General features: G+C 37.2%; 1 protein-coding gene across 14 annotated transcripts in view; it reads left to right on the forward strand.

Moving 5' to 3' along the window:
- Positions 1 to 12624, forward strand: part of ABI3BP (ABI family member 3 binding protein) — a 148632-nt gene that overhangs the window by 31739 nt on the left and 104269 nt on the right. For all 14 annotated transcript variants that reach the window (XM_082781299.1, XM_082781308.1, XM_082781309.1 and 11 more), the window contains exons 3-4: positions 3045 to 3113; positions 5988 to 6120. In XM_082781299.1, the coding sequence (XP_082637425.1) occupies positions 3045 to 3113; positions 5988 to 6120 (202 nt within the window). The remainder of the gene's footprint in view (positions 1 to 3044; positions 3114 to 5987; positions 6121 to 12624) is intronic.

Consider the following 12624-nt stretch of genomic DNA (forward strand, 5'->3'; position numbering starts at 1 on the left):
TATAGGCCATTCTGGTAAGACTGAGTCTGAATCCAAAGATGGAAATTCTTGTCTCTGGAATGGCTCTGTGTTTTTTTGGCTATGCAGTATGATATCTTTTTTTTTTTTGAAAAGCAGTCAAACCTCTTATGGGAAGTGGCGGAAAAAAAAAAATTAAACTGGAGTAAAAATTGAGAGAGGTTTTTTCATTTAGATTTAAGAAATATTTTGCAAAAGTTCTTTCTTCCTGTGAGAAAATGCATAGAGGTTAACTTAAAAGTAAATGTTGGAAAGTATGGAAGGTACAATTTGTTTCTGAGATGAACTTCATGACCAAGAAAATGGTTGAACTATTGCTCTCCTGTTGCATGCAACATAATTTCTATTGTACTAGCATGCAGAACATCCAGTCAAACTCAGAGCCCTCTGTATTTTTTTTTTTTTTTTATACAAACATGAGTCCCTTTCTCTTAGATATTAGTGATAACTTTACATTCATTGAGAGTACTCAAAACTGTGAAAGCATTGAACAGTCAAATCTTAAGATGAGTCTCTGGAAAAGGTCTGTAAAACTATTTATAAAGCAAGTAAGTGACTGATGTGGATGCTGTATTGAGCGTGTCAGACTTTATTTCCTGCAACCAAACAGTTGTGCAGATCTTGAATAATGTAGTGTTAATCTATAGGGGTATATGCTGTGATAAATGGCCAGCACACTTTATTTCTTCTTCTTACAAATGTCGACTCTTTACTGAGACACTGTTTACAGTAAATGTACAGTCTGAAACAGTACATAAAAAAAAAAAAGTTATAGGAAGAAACATGTCAATAAATAAATGGTTCTAAAGTTGATGCAGAACGTGTCAACGAAGGTCACTGTGTTGTAATTATCTGTTTTTATTTTGTTTTGCATCTTTTTAATGTAATCATTGCTTATATTAAAAGTAGAATTCAGGTTTTTTTTTTCTTTAATTTCAAAAGTATATAGGATATGTTGTAGATGTTAAGACAATTCTGTATTATGGTAGGGCTCTTATAACTACTTGGGATATCTTGCAAGTCTATTCAAACTGCCTTTTATAAAAATGCGTTCACTAAACCAACCAACTCCATGTGCAATATCAGGCTAATGTGTCTGACAGTAGAAGCAGTGAAAAATTATTATGTATGCAAAGAGAACAGGCACTATTTTGACATCATAAGCAAATATGCTACTAGTTAACAATGGAGAGTATTTTGTTGTGGATTGCTTTGTAACTAAGCACTTGTAGAAAAGCTGCTTGACAATACCTGACCCAGCAGCCTCACATGTTGAGAGTCCTCCTCATGTGGCAGCATCAGCAGCCACTACAGGGATCAGCTCTTGGGTTGTGCTCTGGCTATGCCTTTATAGAAGAGATGGGAGCAGTAGACTAGAACCTTTCCCCCTCCAGTCATTGCTTTCACTTAGTCTGCAAGTATATCAAAGAGGTAAGATTTGGTATCCTAATAAAATTTCTCAGTTCCAGTAGAACAATTTAAAAGTGTTATATGGATATTATTATACCATCCAGTAGGCCAGCAGAATTTCCTCTGGTGTGCTTCATCTCTACTGTTCACATGCTGGTGTCGTGGTTCCGCTCGAGTGGGCAGCCGAGCTCTACCACAGCCGCTCTCTCACTCCCCTCCTCAAAGAGGAACGGGGAGAAAATACGATGAAAAGTGCTCAAAGTCCGAGATAAGGACAAGCAGATCACTCAGTAATTACTGTAATGGGCAAACAGACTCGGCATAGGGAGATAGTAAGATTTATTGCTTATTACTAACAAGCTAGAGAAGTGAGAAACAAAGGAGAGAAACCAAAAGCACCTTCCCCCCCCATCCACCCTCTTCCACCTCCTCCCCCATAGCGGCACAGGGGAACAGGGGAATGGAGGTTATGGTCAGTCTACAGCACTTCTTCTCTGCCGCTCCTGCTCGATCATTCTCATCCCCTGTGCTGTGGGGTCCCACCCATGGGATGCAGTCCTTGATGAACTGATCCAGCGTGGGTTTCCTACAGGCAGCAGCTCTTCCAGAACTGCTCCAGATATGGGTCCATACCACGGGGTCCATCCCTCAGGAGAAAACTGCTCTAACCTGGTTCCCCCACGGGCAGCAGCTCCTGCCGGGTCATCTGCTCCTGCGTGGTCTCCTCTCCACGGGCCGCAGGTCCGGCCCGGAATCTGCTCCGGCAGGGGTCTTCCACAGGCGGCAGCCTCCATCAGTGCAGGGCCACCTGCTCTACCGTGGTCTCCTCCACGGGCTGCAGCGTGGAACCCTGCTCCACCGTGGTACTCCATGGGCTGACGGGGGACATCCTGCTTCACCATGGTCTCACCACAGGCCGCAGGGGACTTCTGCTCCGGCACCTGGAGCACCTCTCCCCCTCCTTCTTCACTGACCTTGGTGCCTGCAAGGCTGTGCCTCACTCCTCTCACTCTCCCAGCTGCTGTGTGGCTGGTGTTTTTTCCCCTGTCTTAAATATGCTCTCACAGAGGCGCAAAACAACATCGCTTATTGGCTCGGCTCTGGTCAGCAGTGGGGCCCTTACCAAACATAGGGCAGCTTCTAGGTCTTTCTCACAGACACCACCCCTGCCCCCTGCTACCAAAACCTTGTAACGTAAACCCACTACACCTGGACCTCATGAGAGAGGAAAGACTGTTAGTAGCCTAATGATGGCAGCTGTCTAAGCAACTCTCTCTTTTTTCCTCTTCATCTGAGCTTTTCTTCTCCTTTGCTTTCTAAATAATGTTTTGGTTGAAGTGTTACATGTATGTCCTGGCAAGTTCACCTATTTGTTATGTTTCAGTCAAAAAGAATGGTAAAATCTTTACTGCAGGGATATGTTATGCTTTCTAGTGGTTAGAATACTTCTGCATGATTGGTGAATAAACCTTGGAACAAACATGCCTAAAGACCACAAAGACTGGATAATGTGTCAATCCTTTACTGAATATTACATTTTTGTTATGAATTATAGGTTAATCCCTTTCTTAAATAAACAGCAACTCCATACTCATTACTTGTTTCTTCATTTACAGATGCAGAGCCCCGGTATTTGGTATCAGTAAGACCAGCACGTGTTTCAAATAACAAGAAATCTTGCTCAGGTATTTTACTGCATCCCTTTCTTCAAGTAGTTTAAGGAGGACAATATCTTGCTTTTACTGGTTTTCTTTGAAAAGAGATTTTTAACTGTAGGTGTCTGACTGGGATGCATGAACTCCATATGAAGGTGAAATGTAGGACAGTATTTCCTAGTCAGCAGTTAGTTGTGTATGTGGCATTCACATGAAGATTGCACAAAATCTAAGAATACTTCTTGTAAAAAGTTCTTATAAATGAGAATTGAAATTCAAAATATTAATTTCTGATGTTTAAAGAGATCTATCACAAAAAAAAAAAAAAAGTTTTGAAATACAATGGTTTGGTGGATTTAAGTTATTCTTCCTAAACTGCCAGTTAAGGATTCCTTCATCCGTGGTTATGGTAATGCTCTTTTTTTCTAATTAGAAATGGTGACCTATGTGTATGTAAATCAGCACTCCTACAGTGCTTGCTGATACAAAGCAGATAAGGAAAAAGGAATGCTTCTAGCTTAAAATATACGTAACACAGCAGAAATCTGAATTTGCTTCTTGTCTGTTTCAAAGACTTTCTACATGACATTGATCATGCCAAAAATATTGTTAGGTTTTAGTTCCTTATGTTGGTACAAGGATGTCTCTCAGGATCACTGTGCTGTTGCAAATAATAGGTTGTTAGTATATATGTATGTGTTTAGACTTAGAAATCTTTATAAGAAATTCATTCAAGTTCCTGGGTGGAATTATTTTCTGCTCACTCACAGCCAAACGTAAAACTGAATACTGGGAAACATTTTGAAAAGTGATTCACCTTTCAGACCCACCATGTTTATATATGGGTGTGTTTGTATATTTAAACACACACGAATATATTTAAACATGGACCAAAAATATGTCCAATTTTATACATATATATGGACATTATTAATTTTAGCATCTATAGTCTAAAGAAACTGGTTTGTCAAACAAGACTGATATTTGAGTTTTCAGTCGAGCAGATAAAGGTGTAAGAACAGCCGTTGGCTTAATGGTAACTAAATATTACAGCAGGTCATCTTAGTAGTGAGAGTAGTTAAACTAGACAAATTACTGAGGATGGTGGTAGAATCCGTGTCGCTGCAATTTTAAATTTACACATGAAGACTGATTACAATTCTGGTTCAAACTCTGATTAATACAGAGTTGTATGCTTTGTATTCATATAGATCAAAATAGATGATCACATACTTCCTGGTTTTAAAGTACATAAATCATTAGTTTCTAATTGGTCACAAATGGCATAATAAGACAAAATCAAAATCATATGTAGGTCACAAAAAACAACAGTATGAGTTCCAGTTACACGAGAGCTTGTGGGGTTTTCTTCTTGTTTGTTTTTAAGTTGCATATTTTCTGTATTTCCTCAGAAAGTGGTCAAAAAGGGATTTCACGGTAGACAGAAGATTTGCCAAATGGTTTGGTAAATGACCAGACTGATTGTTTTAGTTGTTTCTTTAACAATGGAGAAGGAGCCTGGGAACTGGTCTGGAAACCAGGAAAGCTATTTGGATATTTGCCTTCAGATGCTCCATAGTACATGTATTTTAAAGCATATCATGCTTCCTCTTATAGGTGGAGAGTGTTTTATTTCTCTAACATGTTCATCATCAATGTACAGTAAAAACCCACGCAGTTAAGGTGTCTAAACACACATTGGTTGAAAGTACAGGTCAAACCTGCTTTGGGCTTGCTAAGTGAACAGGTATTAGGGATCAAAAGGCATGAAAAGAAACATAGATTTGTTTTACAACAGTGCAAAACATAACCCTTAGATTCATGGCTTATAAACTTTTGGTACGCTTGTAGTCACCTGTATATTATGAGGAGGTACAGATCCTTTAGATATTACAAGTATGTAGAGTGATGTAAGGGATCTATGAATTTCTATTTAACTCATCATACAATGAAGGTTCTCATTGGGCTTGTAGCAGTCCACAAACTTCAGGTTCAAAGTTGTTGCTCTAGATCACTTCTTTGTTTCCATCTATTAGCTTTTAAACCTCATTTAAATAGAGTTCTTTTCACACACTTGATGAAAAGTGCTGCAGACAGTATGAATTATTTGTGGACACAACGGCAGTGTTATTAGGAATCCTGCCAAGAAGACACTTTTCTCTATTACACGGAATGATAGTAATGTCCTGAACCATGTATAACACCTTCAGTGATGCAGTCCGAGACAGCCAGAACTTTAAGGTATATGCATATTAACTTCATACCAAAAACACCAAAAAAAGCTTTCGTAATCTGAAAAATGAGTAATAGAGAAAGCTTATTAAAAGATAAAATTGTAACCAAATTTTGTAAACCAGTTTCCCTCCTGCCCACCAAATAATAGCAAGATGGGTTCTTTCCTTCCGATTTACCTTGTATCCATAAGTCTGGAAGTAAAATATTACAGTTTCTTCAAAGGTTGAAATACATTCTGTACAACTTTCTGAAAAATTAGTCTTTCTGTTGCCTTTGGGGCTTGACTGTATTTCTGATATCTGCTTTTTTTAAGTGGTAACCTAATCTGTGCTCCTGCTGCCTTCTAGTTGTATCCTTCTTTCCTTTCTGCAAACTTCATTCTATATTTTTTTCCTCTGTTCTTGCTCAGTTGGCTTCAGGGAAGGAGCAGTTTCTCTTCCATGTATTTTCCTTTCAGTGAGAAGTAAACAAACAGATCATGGACACTGTCTCTAACCATTGTTTTTAAATCATACATTAGAAGTGCTGGCTGTGATAAAGAGAGCAAGCTGTTGTACCTTTCTCTTTGATTTTTTACTCTATTTACTTGAGTATCTGACTGCAAAAACTTTCCCCTACATACTGCAAGAGAAACTAACTTGTAATTGGAATTGCATGTTTCTTATCTAGGTCGGACCAAGACTCAAAAGCCTCTGCAGCTGGTAGTTGGCACTCTCACCCCAACCTCTGTGTTCCTCTCTTGGGGCATCCTAGTGAACCCTCAACATGACTGGACAGCAACAAGTAACTGTGCTAGTGACAGGTAAAATAACAGAAAAGAGTTTTTGTGATGATCATTTTTTAATGTAGCATTTCAAGCTTGAAGCTGTGCAGGTTGTTATCTGGTGTGGCTGAAAAAATCTGACAGTGGAAATGAAAACAGTGGAAGCAATTGTTCTGAATAGGAAGTAAATTTTCTCCTTTACTTAATTTCATGATTATTGAGCCTTTACGTGCCTTGATTGGAAATTAGTCAGATACCTACATGCTGAAGTAGAAGTCCTGCTGTTTCACCATTGATCTGTTGTTTGTAAACCAGTGGATTTGGATCTACCTTCCTTTGTATTTGAATAAGTTGGAAGAAGCTTTGTTGAACTTGATGTATTCCATGCTCTGTCATTTTGGTGTTCCTTTTTGTATTCTTCCCTTTATCACAAAATACTATTTTGGGGGGTCTTTGTTTACCTCCTGTAAAACACCATTCAACTCAACAGTGTTTTGTAAAACAAGAACTTTGTGCACCCATTTTTGAGATGCATCAGTATCTCATTTGAAAGCATCACCTTGCTTTGTTAACGAATCTTTGCATTATTGTGAACTGTTTTTACCTTTAAAAATTTCTATTTTGACAAACTCTATAGCTGTCTAATTTAGACCTTAAATCTGCTTGCTTTGGTGTTGATAATAAAAGTCTCCTTGACACCATTAAACTGGATATCAAACTTTGATCATGTGAAAAAAAAACATGTAGCTACTATGCCCTTTTCTTACCTCTCCAAAATTTTGAACTAACCCTTTTCAAGCTTCAAAAAATTCTCCCAAACACCTTTGGATTTTTATCACCAACTGGTATTTCAAAGACTATACACAATACTAATGCTTATTAGGAATTTGTTATGAAATATTAGGAAATGTCTAAGCATGTAACTTAATTGCATTTCTTTCTAGTAGAAATAAAAAGGTTTAGGTTGTTCATAGATTTAATTTTTCCTCTTTTGATCAAGAAAGAAGCAAATCATTTTGTACTGTTAGAAATGAAAGAAGTGAGCTGATTGTGGAGAAGACTGTGAAGTCTTCTGCCCACACAATGATTTTAGCACCGTTTTTTACCGTGCCACTTATCTTCTGTGTCATCAGCAAAGTTACAGCAGCTGTTTAGTGGGAAGTGAGAACCCTTTAGAAGAGACATATATCCTGTACCAACCACAATGCTTTCATCAAGTTTGATTTTCCTCCTCAGTAACTGAATGTTCTTCTTGGACATTCATTGACTCGAAGTTTGAACAAACTATTTAACACAATGTGTAGTGTTCTCCCTTTAGCGCAGTGCTACCAGTGTTTTGCTATGTTTAGAAGATATGTTTGCTATTCTACTGTGTGAGTCTTGCTTTTGCTGTGGCTGTGCAACAAGTCATGGTGTGCATCTCCCAAAATTCTCTTCAGTTAAATGTTTAGTCCAGTTAGCTGATTCCTCTTGGATACTTGCTTTTAATGTGCCTTCTTCTTTAATGGAGTGTTGTTGGGCTGAAGTACCACCTATTTACTTCCCCTTTGCCCCATAAGAGACCATAAGAGATATAGCGTTCATTTTGTTTAAATATCTCAGTGTACTTCAACTCTGTAAAGATGTACAACACCCGTGAATAGCAGTAAAGATAATGGAGAAAAAAAATCACCTATGTGATGCTTGTGTTTTGTTTACCTTTAATGAATCAAAATGCTCATGATCTGCCTAAGTGAAGAAAACAGTTCTCCATGTCACCATGGTGTATGTATCTAGAATGCCAAGCCAAGATAGGATTCCTGTATACTTACAGTCAGTATATAGAAGAAAAAATATGAATTTGAACGATAATTACATATTTATGATAAGAAATATTTAGGAAGTAGCCCATCCTTGGCAAGTTAGCATTGCGTTAAAAGTGCAAGACTGAAAATCAGACAATTGGTTCATCGACATTTGTGTCTACTGCAAGGGCAGTGTACTTCACATACTTGATCCTTCTTCTTCTGGCATGTTCTACTTAGTGATGTGTTGAAATGTTCTGTTAATTATCCTCAAGATAGTTCAGCGGTTAACCTCTGCACTTTGACATTGGCAGTATGTGGCAATTATGACCTCTTCACTCAGTTCTGTGGGTTAACATCCCACCGAGTTTTAGATCTGGAAGTCTGTATGATCTGAAGTGGAGTCAACTGTTCTCAGCCTCAGATTTTACCATCTCTGGATGGCCTTTAGGCTTTTGTACAAATATTGCATAATATAAGCTAGTTGGCCATGTTACTGACTCAGGAGATGGAAACCATATGGAACAGCATGGGTCTGTCAGCCAAAGTATTCTCTAGTGCAAGTGACTTCAGTGGAATATTCCTTAGAAGATCAGGTTTTGTGAGCAAATGAGTTTTCAATAAGAGGTGCCATGCTGTCAAAGAGCATCGGTATCATATTGCTTCAGTGAAACTATTGCTTGTTTATTGAGAGCACATAGCATTCTTCTGTACCTACTGCTTTTTAAGAAACTCCAATGAAGAAAAAGTTTTTCCCATGTCATTTGTAATCAAATCATCTTTTGGTTTCTTTCATGTAACTCTCTGGAAGTTAAGGGCATGAGACAATGGAGTGCTACATATTTCCTTGAGATAACTCCAAACCCTTATTCCATGGGGAAGTGAAGATAATCACTGCTCTGTGTTTGGTTGGAATTTCTTCACAAAGTCAAATTTTAAAGCCTCCTCGAAATGGTTATCATCTCTGATCAAAAGCACTAGAATGCAAAAAAAAACAAACAAAAAAAAAAAAACAACAAAGCAAACAAAAACAACCTCCAAAATCATTTAATTAGTTTTATGTAACTTATAGTAACTGCACAACACCAGAAAGGTTACACAAACAATGTTAAGGTAGGTTTCTTGGTATACTCTGTTGATTAACACCAGTATGAGGCACTTGGTAGAGAAGGATGGCAAACTCATGATAGTCTGCTGCACAGTCATGCTGAGTGCCTCTTTTTGTATTTTGGAGAAGGGAGAGACTTGCTTCTCCTGCCTTTCAGTGTTTAAGCAACCATTAATGGACAGAGCTGTAATAATAAACATAGGGGGGTATGTGGCCATTTAGATCTAAAAAAAAAAAGAGTGTAGACCACTGTATAGACTTTTCTTGGCCTTCCCTTTGGTTAGAACAACTCCACAGATTCCAAAACAGAGCAAGGGGTTGTAAAAGGCAGCGTCTGAAGTCTGTTGTGGGTTTTGTGTGTGTGTGTGTGTGTGAAGAGTGTTCCATGCAAGACAAAAATAGGGTTTCCAGCTAGAATTATTTATTTTATTAATAAAATCAATAAATAAATAAAAGCAGGCTTTTTTTTGGGAAATAGAAATTTTGAACCTGAAGGTATTTATTTATTTATTTATTTATTTATTTATTTATTTATTTATTTGCCATTAAGTATATCTAAGTTAAGAGCTTTGGACGAGTTAATATTCATATTGTTTAAATTTTGTTTGCCTGTAATAGGAATATTCTAATGTCATATTTACAAGTAGTGCAGATCCTGTGCTTTACATGATTTGTCTGATGATTTAGAAAAAGGGGGGGGAGGGGGAGGAGAAAGAAAAATCCATACTTACTCTTAATACAGTACAGCACAGAGTAGTATTTTTAAAACCTTAAATTCAGAAAGTTATCTGCATGTATCTTCTGTGCATATCTACAAATCTGTGTCACTGTGGGCTGGCAATGTAATCATACTTTGTGTTGCAGATGTCATAGACCACATATTTTAAACTTAGCAGAATTCCTTAAGGAAAACATGCTGCAACAAATTAACCTCTTGAATTTCAGATGCTTTTGAGTTACTGCTGTGGGAGTATATGTTGAAAGCTTATTTAAACATGGAAAGATTTGTTGGTTGTCAGCCTCTAATTTTTCAGAACCTCTGACTCTTCAACTCATATCCATCATTTTACTTTTTTTTTTTTTTTTTAAAAGCCAGGAAAGTGATCGTTAGTGATCATGTACAAGTGAAAACTACATTAGGAAGTGCTTCACAAACTTAGTTGGTAGCCATCAGGGGTGTGATACTTGACATCTTTTCACATACGTCAGTGTCTGTTACTTTGAAGTAAACTTGGAAACAATACACTAACTTCATTTGCCAATTTGTGAAACAGTGTCTGAGAAACCATAATTCAAACTGTTTCCCTTATTCCTATCTAGCATTAAGTGGGTGCTGTGCTTCTAATGATGTCTTACTATAAACGAATAAATGAATGTGTTAATAGTCTCTTTAAAAGACTGATTACAGAATCACAGAATTACATTCCTATATGCAAGAATGAATTAGGTTTTATAATGTTTTATCTATGACAACAATCCAAAATGCTCTTATTTCTCCAAGGCATAATTGTTTGTTTAGTGTCATGTCCAAATAAACCCATGATATTTATACAAATTGACCTAGCCTGAAAATCCTGTAAAACCATTCACATTATAAGATTTCCAGTATCTAACTTTTTGGGCCCAAATATTTAACAGTGCTAGCATTTTCTGGTAACCTGTCTAAAAAGAGATCTGGTTAACAATTGGAAAAAGATCACTGAAACTTTTGGCAGTGTTGTTCATACTGCTATATGAAAACAGTCCTTCCTAGAACTTTTGCTTCTTGTAGCAGGAAGCAAGGTTTCCTAAATTCCAAAAGCAAAAACCTTGGGGCTGTTTCTTTGAAGTGTTCATAATATTTTGATATCTTGTGTAATAAAAGGGATAGCTCTAGCTGAGAAAGAAAAGGTATCACTGTCTTGTACTGTAGGGTGTTTAAAAAAGGGAAAGAAAAGAAGCAAAAGCAGAACTATATACGTTGAACAGAGAAAGGATAGAAACAGTCATCTGTATCATGCTTAGTCTTGCATAGATTTTTATGGATTATGGATTATAATCATACTCTTCTGGCTTCCTTCAAATGATGAGATTATTTTTGCTGCTGTTATTTCTGCCGTTATTTCATACTTTGTGTGTGTCACAGGTGGGGTTAAGTGAGGTCAGAATATTGTAAAATACTACTTAGGGCTCTTTTGTGTAGAGATTTCAAGAATGCCAACATTAAACATAGTATTGCACAAATGCATACGGAGAGAGACTGTCTTGGTGACTGTGGGCTCTTTATGTCTTTCCCTTGCTTCATTTATTGCAGCAATTAACAATGAACAGAGCAGTACTCCTCACCTGCTCATAATAACTTCTGTTTGAATTGATGGAGTTTTCAGCTGTCTAGTGGAAAAGGAGGAGGTAAAATTTCTCCAAGTCCACACAGTCATTGGGTTGGATGTTCCCTCTAATGAGTGAAATATAGCCCATTAGAAAGAGAGGCAGAGAAAATCCTTTTTATGGAACTTCATAAAAGAGCTCTAATGTTTTATGCAGTCTTAGCTGAAAAAGAAGTGAACCTTGAAATCTTTTGATTAGTATTTGTTGTAAGAGGGAATACAAGTTCTGTTCAGTAAATGTTGTTCTGATAAAGTGTACCCTTTTTACATCCCCTGCCAAAACAAATAAAGAATCAAAACAAAAAGCAGTTAAATGCTGACGGGTTTTTGCACACAAAGAAAATGTAGCTGAAAACACATTCTCATTGAATGTTAACCGCTCTAGCGTGCAGGAAATGAGGCATGCCACCTTTTGCTAAAATGCCAACCTAACATTCACAGGTGTGAATAGCATTCCCAGGGCTGTTTCAGTTATGTTTTATTTGAATAGTGTTTTTCTTTTATACTAGCTATTAGACTGCATTACACTATGATTTTTTCATATCACAGAGATAATAGGACCATGCTGTGTCTGAGAAGCAGCATTGCACACCTTTCCCCCTTCTACCTGACTCCATTTCAGCCGGCCATGTATTATTTGGCAGGAGAATCTGTATAGAGGTTTCTCTAAATATTTACAGTCAAGGAGAAGCAATCTTGCAGCTTCTGATGTGCATCACAGACTAATGGCAAATTTTATGTGTATGTCCCTGATACAAGGGGACTGATATATACGTGAGCAGTGACTGGATTTTACTGCTTTCTCATGTCTTCAATTATGTGTGTTAATTACTTGATACTATAGTGTTGTGTTGTTTTGTTTTGTTTTTTTTTTCTCCCTCTACCTGTAATCAGTAGAATATTCTCATGCAGGACCTGAAATTGCCCTGTATTTGGCAGCTTGTTGGTCTGGTTTAACAAATAATTGTTGTTCTTTAATGACAAAAATTGACATTTCTGAATTCCTGCACTACAAATAATTGCATTTTCCAAAAAGTAAATCTTGGTTTCCATCTTTATATTTTTAATACTCAAACCGTTGTGACTTGCAAATTGTTAAATTGAACTTTGTTTTGATTGCTTTTTATTGAAATGAATTGAGGAAATTCTATCACTACAGTCAGTGTTTTTAGTACTCATGGTGGCAAGTTTCCACTGAAATAATTACACCCTTAGTGAAGTTTTTACAGGCTGGGGAATCTTAGGAGTTGAGAGAACATGCCTTATGCACTACATATTTCTATTT

Source organism: Aythya marila (assembly GCF_965140915.1).
Source record: "Aythya marila genome assembly, chromosome: 1".
Classification (NCBI taxonomy): domain Eukaryota; kingdom Metazoa; phylum Chordata; class Aves; order Anseriformes; family Anatidae; genus Aythya; species Aythya marila.